This window comes from Syngnathus floridae, chromosome 7 (genome assembly GCF_059516105.1).
Source record: "Syngnathus floridae isolate MCC-2025c chromosome 7, RoL_Sflo_1.0, whole genome shotgun sequence".
NCBI lineage: Eukaryota > Metazoa > Chordata > Actinopteri > Syngnathiformes > Syngnathidae > Syngnathus > Syngnathus floridae.
This window is the reverse complement of record NC_142419.1, coordinates 12,398,978-12,416,444: the sequence shown is the minus strand read 5'-3', so window position 1 is coordinate 12,416,444 and position 17,467 is coordinate 12,398,978. Positions and strand designations below refer to the sequence as shown.

General features: G+C 40.4%; 4 protein-coding genes across 13 annotated transcripts; 3 read left to right on the top strand and 1 right to left on the bottom strand.

The window, feature by feature from the left end:
• The first annotated feature begins 545 nt into the window (after positions 1 to 545).
• On the top strand, positions 546 to 4,227 carry mffa (mitochondrial fission factor a). Of its 2 annotated transcripts, XM_088381640.1 has the most exons (8): positions 546 to 771; positions 1,295 to 1,512; positions 1,710 to 1,876; positions 1,981 to 2,072; positions 2,677 to 2,841; positions 3,338 to 3,394; positions 3,550 to 3,634; positions 3,722 to 4,227. In XM_088381640.1, the coding sequence occupies exons 1-8, from the start codon at positions 761 to 763 to the stop codon at positions 3,851 to 3,853; spliced, it is 927 nt and encodes a 308-aa protein (XP_088237766.1). In that variant the 5' UTR covers positions 546 to 760; the 3' UTR covers positions 3,854 to 4,227. The 2 variants fall into 2 exon arrangements, with proteins under 2 accessions (XP_088237766.1, XP_088237767.1); XM_088381641.1 differs by lacking the exon at positions 2,677 to 2,841 and having other exon boundaries at positions 548 to 771.
• A 39-nt stretch (positions 4,228 to 4,266) lies between these two features.
• On the bottom strand, positions 4,267 to 6,454 carry LOC148395299 (dynein axonemal assembly factor 1-like). Its single transcript, XM_088381639.1, has 2 exons — positions 5,467 to 6,454; positions 4,267 to 5,266 (listed from the first exon to the last, which is right to left on the bottom strand). The coding sequence occupies exons 1-2, from the start codon at positions 6,386 to 6,388 to the stop codon at positions 4,638 to 4,640; spliced, it is 1,551 nt and encodes a 516-aa protein (XP_088237765.1). The 5' UTR covers positions 6,389 to 6,454; the 3' UTR covers positions 4,267 to 4,637.
• Positions 6,455 to 6,503: 49 nt separating this feature from the next.
• On the top strand, positions 6,504 to 8,178 carry mrpl44 (mitochondrial ribosomal protein L44). The gene is made up of 4 exons (XM_088381350.1): positions 6,504 to 6,728; positions 6,898 to 7,366; positions 7,469 to 7,647; positions 7,727 to 8,178. Exons 1-4 carry the CDS (start codon positions 6,553 to 6,555, stop codon positions 7,899 to 7,901), a joined length of 999 nt encoding a protein of 332 aa, XP_088237476.1. The 5' UTR covers positions 6,504 to 6,552; the 3' UTR covers positions 7,902 to 8,178.
• An 806-nt stretch (positions 8,179 to 8,984) lies between these two features.
• agfg1a (ArfGAP with FG repeats 1a) lies at positions 8,985 to 17,351 on the top strand. Of its 9 annotated transcripts, none has more exons than XM_088381346.1 (14): positions 8,985 to 9,302; positions 11,169 to 11,262; positions 12,087 to 12,202; positions 12,353 to 12,518; positions 12,621 to 12,777; positions 13,059 to 13,178; positions 13,916 to 13,987; positions 14,788 to 14,991; positions 15,271 to 15,433; positions 15,501 to 15,586; positions 15,745 to 15,853; positions 15,967 to 16,118; positions 16,209 to 16,303; positions 16,516 to 17,351. In XM_088381346.1, exons 1-14 carry the CDS (start codon positions 9,136 to 9,138, stop codon positions 16,573 to 16,575), a joined length of 1,761 nt encoding a protein of 586 aa, XP_088237472.1. In that variant the 5' UTR covers positions 8,985 to 9,135; the 3' UTR covers positions 16,576 to 17,351. The 9 variants fall into 9 exon arrangements, with proteins under 9 accessions (XP_088237472.1, XP_088237471.1, XP_088237467.1 ...); XM_088381345.1 differs by having other exon boundaries at positions 15,745 to 15,856; XM_088381341.1 differs by having other exon boundaries at positions 15,745 to 15,861; positions 15,966 to 16,118.
• Positions 17,352 to 17,467: the final 116 nt, after the last annotated feature.

The following is a 17,467-nucleotide window of genomic DNA, read 5'->3' as shown; positions in this document are numbered from 1 at the left end:
AAATTGATAGAATATTCCATAAGAAGTAGAAATTATTTTGGGGAAAAAAAAAACATTCTCTAAGTTTTTAATTAATCTTGATGAGTTTTTCTTTTTGAATTAAACTACCAAAAAAGAACAACAAAAACTTAAAAGACAAACAAACAAACAAACAAACAAACAAACAAACAAACAAACAAAAAACACTTTATTTAGATGCACCTTGGGGTATGCACAAAATTGCAAAGAGCAAAGGTTAAAAGGCTTTTAGTAAAAGCAAAATTTTCCGATCACACATTTCATTTAATTGCATTATGTTACTATTCATAACAGTTTTATTTCAACAATTGCAATGTGGAAAAATATATTTGCATCCAGTCACTTTGTTACTGATTTGTCATTCTAATACAGGACATTATGTAATTAAATATTAATTAATAATTTTAATAAAAAGTAACCTTGTAATATTGAGCAAAAGAATGCCCAAAATTATTTTACACGTACAATTTGTTCGTGAAAACGTTTTTGCTTTCGATTTGTGCGGTCGTCGCCATGACGTCACTTCCCGTTGCGAAGAGTACTTTCCTGTCCTACTGACCACGCAGGACGATGAGAAACGTTCCTCTTTGACTGTTACACTTTTTCCCATTTGACAGCTCCCGCCTTTTGTAACTGTAACTCTTTTATTGTACTCCTGCACGTTTGGTGCAAATGTAAAAGTCTTCTCGCGATTCCGGATCATTATTACAAAACGTTTTGAGGAAATCGCTACTTTCATCAAATGAGCAAAGGGTGAGAAACAGTCCGCTTCAATGGCGCTCATGTTAGCAGATTACTTAGCGTCACATACGCAGTTAAATTGTTCTAAATTATTTTCAGTATCAGATATTAACAACCATAACCAAACGAGGGCACATCTCTCCAATCCAACCGTGTTTTGTATAAATATTTGCGAAGGGGAGTTTGGACGAGTTTGAGGGTGACCGCTATGTAGCAACTCATGCTAATAAGACAAAACATGAATTGTTGGAAATCGCCATGTTTATAGCTGAGTTCTGCAAAATAAATCACATGACATGATTGTGGAACGATTTAACAAACATCTTCCCTGGCCACTTATATGTAACTGTAATAGTTGCATTAAGTTTGCCCTTTGTGTCCGTGCATTGTTCTGAAATCATCAATGGCTTAATATACTGTTTTGATCATGTGATGTGTTTCTTGCGAATATTAGTTTGTTGCAATTAGTCGGTTACTATGCATAATGTTATTATTGACTGATGGTGTCAAATGTTGACTTGATGTTTTTGCACAGCCAAATGAGTGGCCCAACATTCCCCTCGCCCATTGCCGAGATGGCAGAAATCAACCGCATCCACTATGATCTGCAGTACACAGAGGGGATCAACCAGAGGATGCGTATACCTGAGATGCTCAAAGTGGCTCCTCAAGGCCAGGAGGACTCTGGTGTTGCCTCACAGCATCTTCCTCATAGTGTTACAATGCAAGTCCCGGAAAGAATTGTTGTCTCAGGTTCGTAAATACTGAATAGCATGACTAATATATTTATTTTAAAAGCTGTGATGACATTTATTGATATATTTATATAGAAGTTACATTTCTGTTGTCCTCCATGAAAGCAGACTGATATTTTTGTTGAATCTAAAGGGGCGTGATGCGGTTTTGCCTTTTCAAATTAACTTACATACAAGAATTCCTTCTTATTTCAGGAGACAATGATCACCAGTTCTCAAGACCAAGAGACCTGGATTTAATCCAGTCTACGCCTTTAGAAGCCTTGTCCCTGAAGACCCCGCCAAGAGTACTCACACTCAGTGAGCGACCTCTCGACTTCCTGGAGGACGATCATAGAGCAACTCCAGAAAGTGAGGCCACGGTAAGTGAGAGAGCAATCAATACTGTTCCATTACAATGTGGGAAAATCAATGAAGTAAAACTCAAGATTTACAGTAAATATGACTAAGTCATTATTTATTTTAGCTGCGGCGTCAAGGGCGATCGAGACGAGAACGCTCAGCGAGTGAGAACGCAGCTGTCCGTCATAGTAGCCAACTGACGCATAGCGATTCAGCGTAAGTATTTGTTCAGTTGTCGGTAACACATAGTTCTTGCACGCTACATCTTTTTCCTCCTTCTTTCTACTCTCATCTTTTACCTTTTTTTTCCAAAGGAGACGTTGTTGTCTTTGTTGCCACGGTATCATCAAATGAAAGACTCCCTTAGCGCTTAAGAAAACAAAAATAGTTTTGCCACATGATCCCCTTTTTTCCTCGCTCATATGATTTCCTAACTTGTAATCTGTTTTTCTTGGCTTTTGCTTTCCATTTGATGTAGTAATAGTAAAACTATTTATTGGCCATGTAGGATAAACCTTTCTATTTCTTTTAGCATGGTCAGCATTCCTAAAAAAATCATGCATGTAATTCAAATTATTTATTTTTTGCTCAGGCCTCTAATTTGCATGCCTGGCTGTTTTTCTTTGGTGCTTTGGATGTGACAAAATTCCCTCTAGCTAATTTAGCAGTATTGCTTAACACAGCTGCAAAACTGACACATTTTAAGATAGTTCCTTTTCCTCATTTCTCTCCCTTCTCCTTCCCTGTTTTCTTCTCTCTTCCTGTTTCCTGTCCTTCATATTTTCTCCAAATTGGCTGCTCAATGGTTGCCTCCAAGCAGTGCAACAGTATCCCCCTCAGCAACTCTTCACCCCCCTTCCCCTCCCAATGTGGCTGAAGAAGACCACAACCTGTACAGCGCTAGTGGCGTTTTATCTTTCCTCCAGTGCACTACACGTCGGGCCTACCAGCAGGTCCTTGAGGTCTTGGATGAACACCCTCGCAGGTGACCTCCCTATTGTCACAGTTTCTCATTCGGCCAGTGAAGGGAGCATCACGCAGCTAGTAATCAAGCCACCTTACCACCTACCTAGAAACAAACTGAGAAGTCCTGCCCACCTAAGAGTCCATTTTCAAAGGACACAATGTAGTCAAATAAACTTTTGCTTTGCCTGATTAGTCACATTCTTACTGGTTGTTTACTAAAGCAAAGAATGTGACCAATGTGGTTAACATTCACTAACAATACTGCAAGTCATGAGAGATGTGATACGTAGATCCAACTAACATTCAGTCCAGCGTTTCCAAATGGTCAAAACTAAAATGTCTTTTTGGCCCAGTTTGAAAAGCGATTAAGAAATGTATTTCATTTAATATCCTTGGGTGTTTTACTTTTGGGAAGGTCATCCTCATTTTTGCATGCTTGTGAAACTGTTCTTTGTGCAAGTGCTAGCTCTTATGTTTCCCTTTTTCCCCAAACCTGTATTTCCTCACCCCTGTAGAAAACCGTCACTGCGAGGGGGGTCAGCTTCAAGCTCCAACCCCCTGCATGAATCCAGGTAACATCACATAGCACTCAGTTTTCATTTTGTTCCTCTCCTTTCACCCATCTTTTCCTACCTATTCCTTTCATGCACTGTTTGTCTTGAAATAAATACATTAACTTGCAAAGACTGGAGTAAAAATGATTTCATAAAGGCTATTGTTGTTTCAGGCTTGCACTATCAACATATGAGGCGTCTCTGGATGGGGGATCTGACGACATGACCGTTGTAGATGCAGCAACACTTCGACGACAGGTTGGGTCTTCACAAAAACATTCGTATTGAGTGCCGAAAAGAGCCGGTGTGGCAAAAGCGTAACTCAATTTTACTTGACTTTTGTAGCTTATCAAGTTAAATCGACGGCTTCAGCTTTTGGAAGAAGAGAATAAGGAGCGAGCAAAACGGGAGATGATCCTCTACTCGGTCACTGTAGCTTTCTGGCTCGTCAACACGTGGGTGTGGTTAAGACGTTGAATACGTCAATGTTACAAAACAAGTCAACATAATATTCCTATTGTGTGTGCGACACAGTTACACTTGCTGCCACCTCGCTGAGCAAGACCATAGCCTATTGCACGACGTGCTCATGTTTATTTATCATGTATGTTTGTACAGTGTTCTTTTTGGTGTTTATATACTTTTGTTAGTTCTTTTTTTTGCCATGTTTTGGTTTTAATTACACATGTTGAGCAATGCTAAGCATGACTTGTAAATATTGTATGTATCACTTCAGAAAGGAGTAATGCTATATTTTGTTTCCAAATATCAATGTTGCGCAATGCAGTGTGACTTTAGAAAGGGGTAATTCATTAATAAAGTACAGTTCTGTTTACCAAAGAAAGAAAACATTTAAGTTTGATATTTATTATAGACCAACCTTTTTAAAGAGTGAGCGCAACTTGTGTAATGAATGATTTAAGAGATGCAGATTTGATATATGACTGAAAAAACTAATTTGCTCACATTATCTTTCATAGTATGTTTGTAATAATCATCATTTTCATACTATCATACGAAATACACTAAAAAATGATGTTGCAAAAATTAGTCCAGAGCACAAAATGACAGTGTAGCAAAGCTAATGGTAGAATAAAAACAATTCAGAAGAATTCAATGACATTACCTAACCCTAAACAGAAACAACATGAAAAAGAAAATCAATTTTTCCAACAATTTTGTCCATGTGTCCACACATCTGCTGCATGACAGGTTATCAATCTGACGTGAGTCAGATCATCAATCAGAGACCATTTCAACTTTACAGCTCCTCAATCAGGCAGTGTGGTTTACAAGACTTTTGGCTTGTTTGAGCGTTTGCATCTGGTTTAAGAACATCTCCATCTTCTGGATATATCAATGACGAATCGGGAGCTTTGGTTAACTTAGTCAAACTTGAACACATCGGGTTATCTACACTAAAAGGAGTACATTTCCTGACTGATTCATCATCATTGCCATCCCCTGAAATTACTTCTATCCTTGGTCTCACTATTATATCGGAAAAAATTTCTGAGATGTTTTCTGGCTCCAGATCTTCCAGGTCAGGCAGATCATCAACATGTAAGGGAGGAGTCAGTGGAATGGTTTCCAACTGTGCTGCATCCACCAGTTCAGTCACAAGTGGACCAGAACCATGTAATGATCCAGAAGAAGGAAATAGTTGATGTGCATTGGGTTCTTCCCCAATATCTTCCTTTTGTGTTTCTTTGCGTGGTTCCTCGTCATATCTATTGGCGTCAGAATATTTGTTTGGATGCTCTTTGTCAGGCAGCTGTTTAGTTTTGTTTTGTATAAACTCCTCATGGGCATCCAAGGACTCCTGAACAAATACTTGCATTTTCTCTTCAGGTGGCTCCTCACAAGAAACATCAACAGTCTCAGCTTCACCTGAAATTAAGCAGAAAGGGCAAAGGTCAGTGATCACGCTACTGGTGAATTATGACCTTAGCCAATGATTTTGACTATAATACAAGGTGTATATAATCCACAAATACATTTCAAAAAGACAAATTTAAGTGTTGGTGAGTCAGAATTTCGGAAGCCACAGAAACAAATGTTTCTTTGAAAAAAGTATTCAAACTACCAACCTCCCTCGCCGTTCACTTCCATGTGTTGTTTCGCCTGAGCTTTCTTCCGAATCATCGCCAAGGCATCCAAGCCCTTCTGAATTTGTCTCCTTTCTCGTGTGGTCCATTGTTCTCTCTCCTTTCGTTCCTGCTCAATTCCACCAAGTGCCCAAGCCTCTGCACACGCTTTGTCTTTGGGGAAAACAGGCCTGTCATCAAGGAAGGTAAGCTGCTTGAGACGGACGATCAAGGTCTTTCTGTAGTTGGGGATCTTTTTCACAACTTCATTTCCCATCAAGTTAAGTACTCGTAGTTCCGGCATGGCTTCAAGCACAGCAAGAATACCAGGATCCGTTAAAAGATTGTGAGACAGATCCAGCACACTGATAGATGGACACTGACTCAGATGCTCTATGTCCCCAATTCCTTCCAGTTTGTTATGGGCAATCTGCAGAGTACCAAGTTGAGGAAGGCAGGAAATGTTCTCAATAGTCTGTATGTAGTTATTAGACACATTTAGAGTGGACAGACTTTTTAAGGGTTCGAGATTTTCCAGTTTGCGAATGAGGTTCTGCTGAAGAAACAGACAGCGGAGGTCAACTTGTGCATTCAAGTTACCAATCTGTTGCAGCCCATTGCTTTCCAGCCAAAGACATTTAAGTCCTGTGTACTCATCCAAATTTTCAATGTTGGAAAATCCTTTAAAATGCAGATACAAGGTGTCATTCAGGCATGGTGTTGAGTAGAGTTTGTATTGCTTACAGTGGTCTTTTAAAAATGTCTTGGTCATCCGTGGCCCTGACAGCTTTTCTTGTTGTTTCTTTTCTCCATGCTCATCTTGCATTGTGGCAACTTCAGCAGATCTTTTGTTGTCTTCATGCTCTACTTGAATGACTGTTGATGTTTCATCGGAATTTGTTTCTCCAACCTCAGGAAGCAACATTGTATAATTGTAAGTCCAAAATAAATCCTTAGCAGGCTATAGTTAGAGACTTAGACTGAGTTGATGTTTTTTGTTTCTATGGCAACGCTCCAATAACCTGTCCCTGTCACTTGTTTCCTGTCGGACCGATTTAGCTGACGTACACTACCGGTAAAGAAATAAGCATGGCGTCGAGTGTTATTATTAATCGAGGCGCGTTAATGTTTGGAACATATTGCCAACATTTGAGTTGGAATGTTACAGTCACACAGGTCCGAGGGATAAAACGTTGGATGAGGGCCTACACACACCTTATGGCAAGAAAGTTAAAGCTTGAAGGTCCTCCACCTCCGAAACCAAGGTGAAGCTAACGCGTCGGCTAAAAGATCACCTCAAGTACCATGAATGGGATGGATCCGATAGTTGTTTTAACACTTAATGCGTAAAACGTTGTATTGCATTGTACTCTAATTATCACTGGGTCTCGTGAGGACCGTGAGCATCATTATGACATTTCTGATTTCTTTCAGATCTCAACACCCAAATTGGGATTATCATGCTGAGGTTCAGGCTTTCAGCACCCGCCTCCATGAGAACTTTTCCCTGGAGCAATTGAAAACGGCCTTCATAAATCCCTGTTACCTACAGGCAGAGCTGAAAAAGAGACAAGAAATTGGCATAGACTCTGAGATCACAGCTCTTTCTCTGAATGATAATATTGAGCTGAGTGCACGGGGAGATGCCTTCACAACAAGCTTCCTCACGGATTGGTGCAGGGCAAGCTTTCCCAGCCTGCCAACACAAGGGGTGGAAAGTATTGTGAGACACCTCACTAGTGTACCCCTAGTAAGCAATGTTGCTCAAAATCTTGGCATTGAAGATCTAACCATGAGTTCCGAATTCCCCGTCCCGGACAATGTGCTTCATTCTACATTCATGGCAGTGATTGGAGCACTACTTGATAGCAGTGGAACACAGCGCGCAGGATATTTCCTCAGGGTGAGAGTTGATCAATCAGTTCAAATAATGAGATCAGATCTTTATATGCTCAATTGTCTGAAAACAAAGTGTTACATGGATTTATGATCTTCTCAACCACAGGATTTCCTCGTTTCCCAGCTAATTGGAAAAGACTTGTTTGATATGTGGACAGTGGTCAATCCTATGGGCCTTCTGGTGGAGGAACTCAAGAAGAAGAATGTTCCCCTACCAGAGCCCCGCCTCATCAGGTCTGCTGGATCCAGCACTGTTCTGCCGCTCTATTTTGTTGGTTTGTACAGGTATGTCTATGTCCATTAACGTATGTTTTGTCATATTTTTTGTTTTATTTATTCTGTCTTCTCCTTTTTATACATTTAGTGATAAGAAGCTCCTGGCCCAGGGTCCAGGTGAGACACTTATTGCGGCAGAGGAGGAGGCAGCTCGTGTGGCCCTGCGGAAACTCTATGGCTACACTGAGGATCGCAGACCATTCGACTTTAGTCCACAACCACAGAACGAGCATCCTTTACTTCAGACAGTTAGCAGTAATTAATATATCAAGAATGCTTGGGTTGCTAATTATAGCTGGGGAACATCTTCCCTACTTGGTGTCAGCAAAATAATGTACTTATATTGCTCATTGTCTATCTTGTGGTCTTTATATGTCTATCCAAAAAAAAACAATATTTAGTAAGATTCAGGATTTGTATTGAATACAAGAAAATCTGATCAATGTTAAAAAAATCCCTTATCTTTTTACTGAATATCCAATGTAAATATGATTTACAATTGTAGTCTGTTATCTGTTCACTTAAAAAAATCATATGTGATCTGTTGTCGTCATGAGAACTTTGTCGTGTCAATAAGGTACAGATTATGGAATCTGTACTTGCATGCAATGGTCTATTTTTTTGTGTGTGATGGTCACATCACACATGCAAGACATTTTAAATGGCATTTTTGAGAAATATTTTACAGTTTTCATTTCAGTATTGAATTGCAAATAGAAACTTTGGAACATTTGCTGCTATGTATGCTGTGCAATACTGTGTTTTAAAAAATAGAAAAGCAACCTTCTCTCCAGTAATGCTGCTCTCCGCGAGGTGGCACTCCTTTATTGAAAAGAGACCAAACAACAGTCAGACGTTGAGATAAATACAAAAAAAACAGTAATACATACTAATGGACTCAATTATCGATAGTAATTGGTTAATTTAGCCCACAGCAACCCAAATAGCATTTGGGAGTTTTGTCAACGAATGCGGAAGTTTAAGGTGGGTACTATCTTGCTCAGACTACGCACAACTGACTTCACGTCTCATGATGCGTTCCCGAGCCCCCGGATATCTTTAAATTCTGCACCATCCACACTGTTCCACGTGGGACAGTCCCAAGAGAGCACCCAAATTATTTTGTCATTTATATGAAATCCCATGTCAAGGCTGTGGGCTGGTAATTAAAACTATTTTGGTTTGTTGAGGAAACCACGCGTAAAAGCTCCTGTAGATAACAATTTCATTTTATACCTGTTGTACAATGACAATACAATAACTGCACCAATGGGGCGTTGCAGCTAATTTCCGACTTCCCAGCATACCCTGAACGCACCATCAAAACTCCAAGAGGAGTCGTGAGGCCGCCCTGTCATTGACGGAGACGCCCACCTTGCCATCCTTACCCGTCTGTCTGCTAAACGGGTCGGCTACCTTTATAAAACACGTACCTTTTTTTTTTTTTATTCAAACATCAGGTCATCTATTTTTTGTGGTTGCTGTGTCGACATAACTATGGCGGCGAGTGCGAAACGAAAGCAAGAGGAGAAACACCTGAAGATGCTGAGGGAAATGACGAGTTTGCCTGCTAACAGAAAGTGCTTTGACTGTGACCAGCGCGGCCCGACCTACGCCAACATGACGGTGGGCTCCTTCGTGTGTACCTCCTGCTCCGGCATTCTGTGAGTTACCAAGCCGCCTGAGCTTAATGTGCCATGGATATGGCGCGGGTATTACACCGCTACGTTAGATTTAACCCTACAAATGGTTGCCACACGCAGTTAGCTTCTTAGCTACTGGCTAACGACGCATCATTGGTGTTGCTAAGAGTTCTTCTACACTGTACTAGTTAACATCATCGTGTTGATCGGACTGACAGTTGTTTGACTTTGCCTTCTCTTGGCAGCCAACTGAACAAAGTGACATTTGTACCTGCTAAATCAACACACTCGGCGCCTGCTACCAGTTGCATGTCAAATCTCCTGAGTTTGTCAATGGTATCATAATGGGATGCAACCTTGACCAATTACTCCTTTGGGGTGTTTGGATTGTGGTACGTAGAGAGTTGAGTGTGTTTGAGTTAAAGCTTGATAGTGCAGTTGTGTAATCAAGCATCTGTAGCCTGGGATTTGGGATTAGTCAAGTGTTCACCCACGGCCATCATCAGTGCACTTGTTACTAAGGATGTGGTGTTTGTGGTTTTAACTGTTGTGGTCACGTCTAGGTCTCTTCATCACATACAGGAATGAAGACATGAAGCCCACAAAAAAAAAAAAAAAATTCCGACTCGGATGGAAAACCATCTCGACTGGTAGTTGTGACATTTTGTGAATTTGTACAGCAAAAATCTAGTTAAGCAACGACGCTCGCAGTCATCTACCTTATTTTCTGTTGTCCGAGTCCCATTCATACTCCTTAAAAATCAAAATTGTTAATTACTTGTACATATCCTGTTCACAGTGCATTTTACTTTGATATTAAAATAATTATGTTCATAGCTCAAGAAAACCATTTGGGCATGAGCATAAATTAGAAGAAAATAAATGAGTTTATTATCAGGCAACTCAATAAACTGTTCATCTGTCCTTCCTGTTCTGTTTGCTTACAGTCACTTGCTTGCACACTGCCTTCCTGTTTCATGGAAACCACTTTGATTATATTTGACAATTAAGTCCATCCATCCATCCATTATCCAAATTACTTTATTAACGGTCACGGGTGGGCTGGAGCCAATCCTAAATGTCTTTGGGTAGTAGCCTCATTACCTGTAATGTAATGTCGAGAAGGAAGTTCACACCTCCAAAAAGTCCCTTATTGGCGAGTCATTGTTTTTTCCATCACCGACAGTGGTTTGGAAACATAACCTCTTATTTGAGTGTCAAAAGTCACACACTAGTCTCTGATCTGATTGTCAACCTCAGAGGCAGAATGTCTTTCTGTGTTGTAACCAGCATGTGATGTGCATGTGCAACAGGAAGTGGTGCAGCTATCTTGTTTTCTCGCTGAGACTTGCAAAGAAGTTGGCATTGTGCATGCTCCAACTTGATCTTTTGTCTGTGGTCTTTAGCAGATACTGTAACTTTGAGTCGCTACAGAAGCCAAACTCACTTTAATTCCCCCGCTCCTCCAACGTGGTGACCAAATACACTTTATTAATTGCTTTTCTGTTGCTTCTAAGTGGAAACATTGCTTATGTGTGGAAGTTATATTTGAACCATATTTTTGGGAACTTTGTTTAACATGTTAAGACTTATTACAAGGGCATCACTACCCTCCTTGTGTTTTAACCCCAATAATAAGTGGTTGCTCAATGGGTGGAACTGGAATCCATTATATAAACACATTCCTTATGAAGGTGGAGGCTTTCCCTTGAGGAACTCTACTTACAATGTCTCTTTCGGGAGATTTTTATTTGGCAGGAAGTAAACCCTGTTTGACCTACGTATTACCGTTCTGCGGTAGATTTACATGAATAGTTTCATGGCCTGTAAATTTATAAAATTGTACACAGTATTTCAATAATGCCCGCTATTTTATTTATTCCTCAGACGGGGACTGAATCCACCCAACAGAGTCAAGTCCATCTCCATGACAACCTTCACACAACAGGAAATAGAATTTCTACAGAAAAACGGCAATGAGGTAGGCTGTGGCTGTCAATGTTAAAAAAAAAAAAAAGGACACTACATGAAAGATAAATCCAGGTTAAAATGGCGCACACTGATTTATGTAGACCCACAGGTCGATCCCCTTTCTTTCTTTTTTTTATTCACTGAAGGCAAAGTTGTTTAGAAGGTGGCATACTGGTTTAAGACTTACTTATTTTATCACCTATTAAAAATCTGTTTATTCCAGAAACAGACGTTTAGCTTTTTTCTATACATCATTCCAATGTCCATCCCTAACAGTTTACAGATCATTTTTATTTGTTTCACTCTTGCAATCCTCTGCATTTGTAAGCTGTTAATAATGTTTGCAGTTTCAGTGAATCATTTGAATGTTTTATTTTCACATCATCATCCAGCAGTCATTTTCTGGAAGAAGGAGTATAAAATATACAGCATTGCCATTTGGGAGGTGGAGTCTATTTAAAGCTTTAGCATAGCAGCAGACTCAAGGTTAAAGCAGAGTCATAAGTCCTCCAGAGCTGTTTTATAAATACTACAGCCTTCAAGTGGCCCACTGTCTGTCCATAGAGAAAGTTGGCGTAGATTGCAGTGGTGTGTCCATGCATGTGAGTGCACCAAAATATGAAAGGGCAGCTGTTTTGTTTATTGTGTGTGATATCATCGGATCTCACTTGGTTGGTTAAGTTCCAGCTTTATGGGTCAGCAGTCTCTAGAGACACTCCTTTAATTAATATGCTAGCAATTAAATGGTCTAACACATCCCCTATAATAAAATGTGCTAAAAGCCAAGCCAAACTCGCTATAGAATGAATTGATTTTCTTTTTTGTATGTTTCAGGTATGTCGACAGATCTGGCTGGGCCTTCATGATGGGAAAACTTTATCAGCACCAGATTTCAGAGAACCACAGAAAGTCAAGGAGTTTCTTCAAGAAAAATATGAAAAAAAGAGATGGTAAGTTGAAAGTTAAATCCTTGAATAAGAAGGAACTTGCATCAAGATATTTAATTTAAAAAAAAAATTCTAATTATTTTTTTTAATTTGATTTATTTATTGTCATATCTAATACTGATTGTTGGTTTGTTGTGTGCTTTTGCTTCCCAGGTATGTACCTCCTGACCAAGCCAAAGTGGTGGCATCTGTCCACGCGTCTATCTCTGGATCTTCAAACAGCAGCACCAGCAGCACTCCAGAGGTTCGACCGCTTAAATCCCTTCTCGGTGACTCTGCTCTGACTCTCCATCTCAACAAGAACACACCACCTAATCAGGTCAGATTCTATTGCAGGTTTACCTAGTGCAACATTTGGTTACAATCGTGACAACTTCCGTAAGGCAGGCGTGTTTACAACTATGTCTCTTGGTTCTGCCAGTCTCCAGTGATCAGCCGTGGGCCAACCCATCAACAGCATGACAAGAAGTTTGACCTCCTCAGTGACCTGGGTGGCGACATCTTTGCTGCTCCACCAAAAATGAATGCAGGCGCCGGCTCAAGTTTTGCAAACTTTGCACATTTCAACAGCCACACAAGTAAGGCATAGTAGTTGTAAACACGATTTATGCAGAAATGTCTTATTAGAGATGCCATTCCAAAAACCATTAACATTTGTGACATACAATCATTCCATATATATATTCAATTCTCAGTTTATAATGCTGCTCTGCATTATAGTTCTCTGATGTTCCATTTATACCATAATCCCATGTGTGTTTTTATCAGTCTCATCCATGGTCTTTATGTGAAATGTCACTCTGCTCTCATTGTCTTTGTTGGTCTGTCTGTGTGAACACCATCGTGACACCTCATCCAGCGGCACCGAATCCCAACACAAATGCAGACTTTGCTAATTTTGATGCATTTGCGAGCACTCCTGGGTCTGTGGGTGGTTTCCCTTCATCAGCCCAAGGCCACTTGCAAGCCTCAAGCACAGGTAGAGCAAGTTGCCTTTATGCCCATCTGCGTAATACATTTGTCATTTAATTCTATGGAATTCTGTTTATCACATGACTAATGCAATATCTTTGTATGTTATTCAAAATATTAACTTTGAGATTGGAATGCACTTTGCAAGTCTGCTGTATAGTTCTGAGGTTTTAGGGTTCCAATGGCATTTGCATGTTCTACCGCTGCTTGGTTTTCTTTTGGCACGTTGACTTTCTCCCATTTTAAGACGATACATTTTGTATTGGTGTAAATTTAAGTACAGTCGACCCCACATACTTCTTTTTTTACATTTGAATGTGTTTTCAAATTTTGGAGGGGATTTATAGATTGTGCCCTGTGATATGATGGCAGCCAATATTGCTTGTGGCCAGCCTCTCCTTAAGAAATTAAGTTGGATTGTCTCCAGTTCACCTACGACCCAGAATGGACAAGCTATATAGAAAATATATTATGGATAGATGGATAGCATTTTCGCAGGGAGTAGATCTACGCAGTCACTTTATTAATAACTCTCACCATCAATTTTTTTTTAGCTCATCCCTTTCGCACTTTTCAAGACTTAAGCTTTCATTGTGTTTGCTTCACTGTGTTGGTTTTCACCCCTCTATTTGTTTTGACCACACGTGCTTCTGGTTCAATTTCTGTTTCGTTGCTCATTGCCCCATGACTCATTTTCCTCATTCCCTTTTTATTTCTATCAATTGCTGCTTTGGGGGCTGCCAGCATTCACTGTCCTCTCATCCAGCCGCAGCACATGTGAGTTAGCAACTGCTCTGCCTCTCCAGGTTGCTTTCAGTAAGTCTCACGCTGGGTTTGGCTTCTTTCATTTCATGTGTGTTGTTTCCAACTGTCTTTGTACAGTTGCAAGCGAACATATGTGAGCCCTTTGGAATTACCGAGATATAATTCATGAATTAGTCCTAAAATGTGACCTCTTCTGAATTAAAGTCACAGCAAAACAAATAGCACACATACATGTTTCCTTGTTTGTATTGGACCGCATGTAATCATTGACTGAAAGTGGGAAAGTTATGTGAACCCAAGGCTCATGACTTTAGAATCATTCAATGTGAGGACTTGGAGTTGTTGTTCCTGAGGCTTCACAGACTTGTTCTTGCAATCGTATTTGTATGCTAGCTTTAAATGGCATCACAGACTTGTTCTTGCAATCGTATTTGTATGCTAGCTTTAAATGGCATTTTACAATTTTGCTAGTGGAAAACTGATCATAAAGTGGCTTTATTATTGCGCTTGGGCAATGTATCAAATCAGCAGCATATGAACAAAGCTGAAAACTGCCAGAAAGTTATCAAAACTGGCAGAAGAGAATAGATCACGTTTTGTCAGTTTAGTTGTGTCTATCACTCTGGATTGATTTACAGTTTGGCTCTAAGCGCTGATGTAACATGCGTTTTAGTAAAGGTGCTGTTTTCATCCCATAGCTGAGTGCAAAGGATGCAATTTATATATATATAGAATCCACGGTCCAATTTAGCCTGACTCCTCCCCAACTTGACTAGTCATCTTGTATGTCGTCACGGAACGCCAACAACTCGCGTCCCCTCATGACTCTACAATCTCTCTCTTTCATGCAGGTAGTGCCTCAGGGGGACTAGCAAATGCCAGTTTTGCAAATTTTGACAACTTCCCCAAATCATGTAGTGCTGACTTTGGATCCTTCAGTTCGTCCTCCACAGGAGCAGTCAGGGACACGGTACAGAGTACCGGTGTCCCTGCCGATAAATACGCAGCCCTGGCTGACCTGGATAACGTGTTTAGCTCTGGCAAAACAGAGCAAGGTAAAAACTTTCCTGCCTAGCCTGTTTCATCGAGCATCTTTTTCAATAGATGAGCCAGTTACGCTTTGAGGAGGACTGTCTTTTAGTTTCCGGTTCCTTGGCTGTGGTATAGTCCCAAACCAAAATGGTGATGGAAATATATTACATTTCTAATGATTGATCATTTATACTGCTTATTAAAATGGCAGGTATTTCCACACTTTCCGCCTCATGCTTGAAAAAGAAAACAAATTATTGGTCATGCTAAACTGAGCACTGTTGTGTGTGTTTCTCTTCCAGGGGGCGCTGTTCCTGCCGGGGTGAGTTCGGTTTCTGCAGTGTCTCATAACCAACCGGCCCGGGTTACAGGAGGAGACCGCTATGCTGCTTTAGTTGAACTTGATACAGTTTTTGGCCCCCCAGCTCCCAACGCTGGTGTTTGCAATAACAGTAGCGCACAGGGGTAAGATATCACACTACTTCTCACTTAGCGTCCTGGAAAGTCACATTTGTTATCTTTTCTTGGCCAGGGGTTTATTTAATCCAGACACTGGAGTCTGCACAAGCCAAGCACAACAAGTACTACCTGGTATGGCTCAGCCTCAAACCTTTGGGGGTGAGTTAATCAGCAAACATTTTAATCAATATTCTCAGTTTGTTGGTACATCACAATTGCAATTGAACTCTTCTGTATCCTTAAGGCTTGGAATGTGAAATTGTAGCAAAGATGAAAAGTGATGTATTTGTTTTATTTTGTTGTTCTTGATTTAGCAGCCCAGCCAAATAATCCCTTTGCGGCTGCTGGTGCCTCAACTGCACCCACCAACCCATTCCAGACCAACGGCAGAGCTGCCAGTGCGGCAGCAGCCGCAGCAGCAGCAGCAGCAGCAGGTTAGTCACCTTGTCCATCAGAAATGGAAAAACCTTCAGTGTACACAATTATGCAGCTATTATAAGACGTGGAATCAACTTGCTGCTAACCTGTTTTGTTGCAGCCTCATTTGGCACCGCCTCCATGAGCATGCCTGCTGGATTTGGAAACACGGCAGCCTACAATCTCCCTACAAGCTATAGTGGAACCTTCCAGCAGCCTTTCCCCGGCCAGGTGCCCTATTCGCAGCCTACAGCGTATCCCCAGCAACTCAATGGTGTGTTTATGTGTGTGTGCGTGTGAGATGGGGGGGGGGGGGGGTAACGGTGTTTTAAGAGCCGCTAAAGATCATGTACTTGTTGTGCAGGTGGAGGATTTCCAGTCTATGGCCAGGGCAAGCCAGTGGCGACACCTTTTGGGCAGGCAATGGCTGGACAAATGGTCTCCAATAACCCTTTTCTGGTTAGAGCATTATGTTTTTGTCTGAATATAACCGTTCATACAATTGTAAAAATAGTCATTGTCAATCATGCCATAAAACCCATATGTGTCATTTTAACATCTTTTGTCTTTAGATTTCAACATTTCTAATTCTTTAGGGACACCACACTGTCACTTGCACTTGTTGGATTGATTGTTTTAATCAGCCCTCTTGATTTTTGTATCTTTTCTAGGGTGCGGGGCCGCCGCCGCAATATCCAACAGGAGGCTCGTCGACGAATCCTTTCTTATAGCATTCCATCATATCAGCTTCTCTTCAGGGTCTACTGATGCCGCTTGCACCTATTTCACTGTTTGGTTTCACAGGTAGCTTTAAAACACAATGTTTGTATAGATTTGTATTGCAGGTTGACACAAATTGACCGTTCTGAAGCGTGACAGTCGTGACACTGTTTGTAGTGATAAAATAATGTGAGTGCAGAGCGAGAGGTTGAACCTCACCCCGTTGAACTTGTGAAGGGCTCATCAAGCCGGCAGAAAAGTATGGGTTTGCAAGACCTGAATCTTTACGTTCAAACTCTGTGAATATTGTTTTCTTCAGCAAATCCACTCTGTGCATATCAGTATTTGGACAAAATTTATTATAACGGAACTATTGCTTGGAAATGCCAATGGGTACTGCCATCTACATTGTTTATTTGTGCAGAATACTTTTCGGTGAACCGGACAAATATTGCATGTACTCTTAACAATAAGTGAAGAGAGAAAAAAAATGCTGCAATGCTCTCTGCTGCCAGGCCACGCTCGCACAAAAGGGGCCTGGCTCGCGATGTCATCCATGTCAATATGGCATATGAACTGACAACCACTTTCATTGCGTATAAAGACAATTTTAATTTAATTTGTATGTATAAAGTGACTCATTTTCACACACATATTTACACATTATATATATATATATATATATATATATATATATATAATGTGTAAAAGAGTTTTAAGAATTGACCAAATATTGATTTATATTGTTGTGCTGTTTATATAAATATATATAAAAGTTCATTTCTAATGGTGTTGCAGTGAATATTTTACATATGATGACGTGCTTTTTTATCCATTAGAATGAAGCACATGGGCAAAAACAATTTAAAGTTTCATATTTTGCCAATGACTATGGATATCAAG

What these genes read in the sequence shown, in the direction of transcription:
- LOC148395299 (XM_088381639.1), bottom strand. Translation starts at nt 6,388, where the DNA reads ATGTTGCTTCCTGAGGTTGGAGAAACAAATTCCGATGAAACATCAACA. An exon ending in GGAAGTGAACGGCGAGGGAG is followed by an intron (nt 5,267 to 5,466) that starts GTTGGTAGTTTG and finishes GCTTAATTTCAG; the next exon opens with GTGAAGCTGAGACTGTTGAT.
- mffa (XM_088381640.1), top strand. An exon ending in CTCCAGAAAGTGAGGCCACG is followed by an intron (nt 1,877 to 1,980) that starts GTAAGTGAGAGA and finishes TATTTATTTTAG; the next exon opens with CTGCGGCGTCAAGGGCGATC. An exon ending in CAGCAACACTTCGACGACAG is followed by an intron (nt 3,635 to 3,721) that starts GTTGGGTCTTCA and finishes TGACTTTTGTAG; the next exon opens with CTTATCAAGTTAAATCGACG.
- agfg1a (XM_088381340.1), top strand. Translation starts at nt 9,136, where the DNA reads ATGGCGGCGAGTGCGAAACGAAAGCAAGAGGAGAAACACCTGAAGATG. An exon ending in ACCTCCTGCTCCGGCATTCT is followed by an intron (nt 9,303 to 11,168) that starts GTGAGTTACCAA and finishes TTTATTCCTCAG; the next exon opens with ACGGGGACTGAATCCACCCA. An exon ending in CTCTGGCAAAACAGAGCAAG is followed by an intron (nt 14,992 to 15,270) that starts GTAAAAACTTTC and finishes TTTCTCTTCCAG; the next exon opens with GGGGCGCTGTTCCTGCCGGG.
- mrpl44 (XM_088381350.1), top strand. Translation starts at nt 6,553, where the DNA reads ATGGCGTCGAGTGTTATTATTAATCGAGGCGCGTTAATGTTTGGAACA. An exon ending in GCGCAGGATATTTCCTCAGG is followed by an intron (nt 7,367 to 7,468) that starts GTGAGAGTTGAT and finishes TCTCAACCACAG; the next exon opens with GATTTCCTCGTTTCCCAGCT. An exon ending in TATTTTGTTGGTTTGTACAG is followed by an intron (nt 7,648 to 7,726) that starts GTATGTCTATGT and finishes TTATACATTTAG; the next exon opens with TGATAAGAAGCTCCTGGCCC.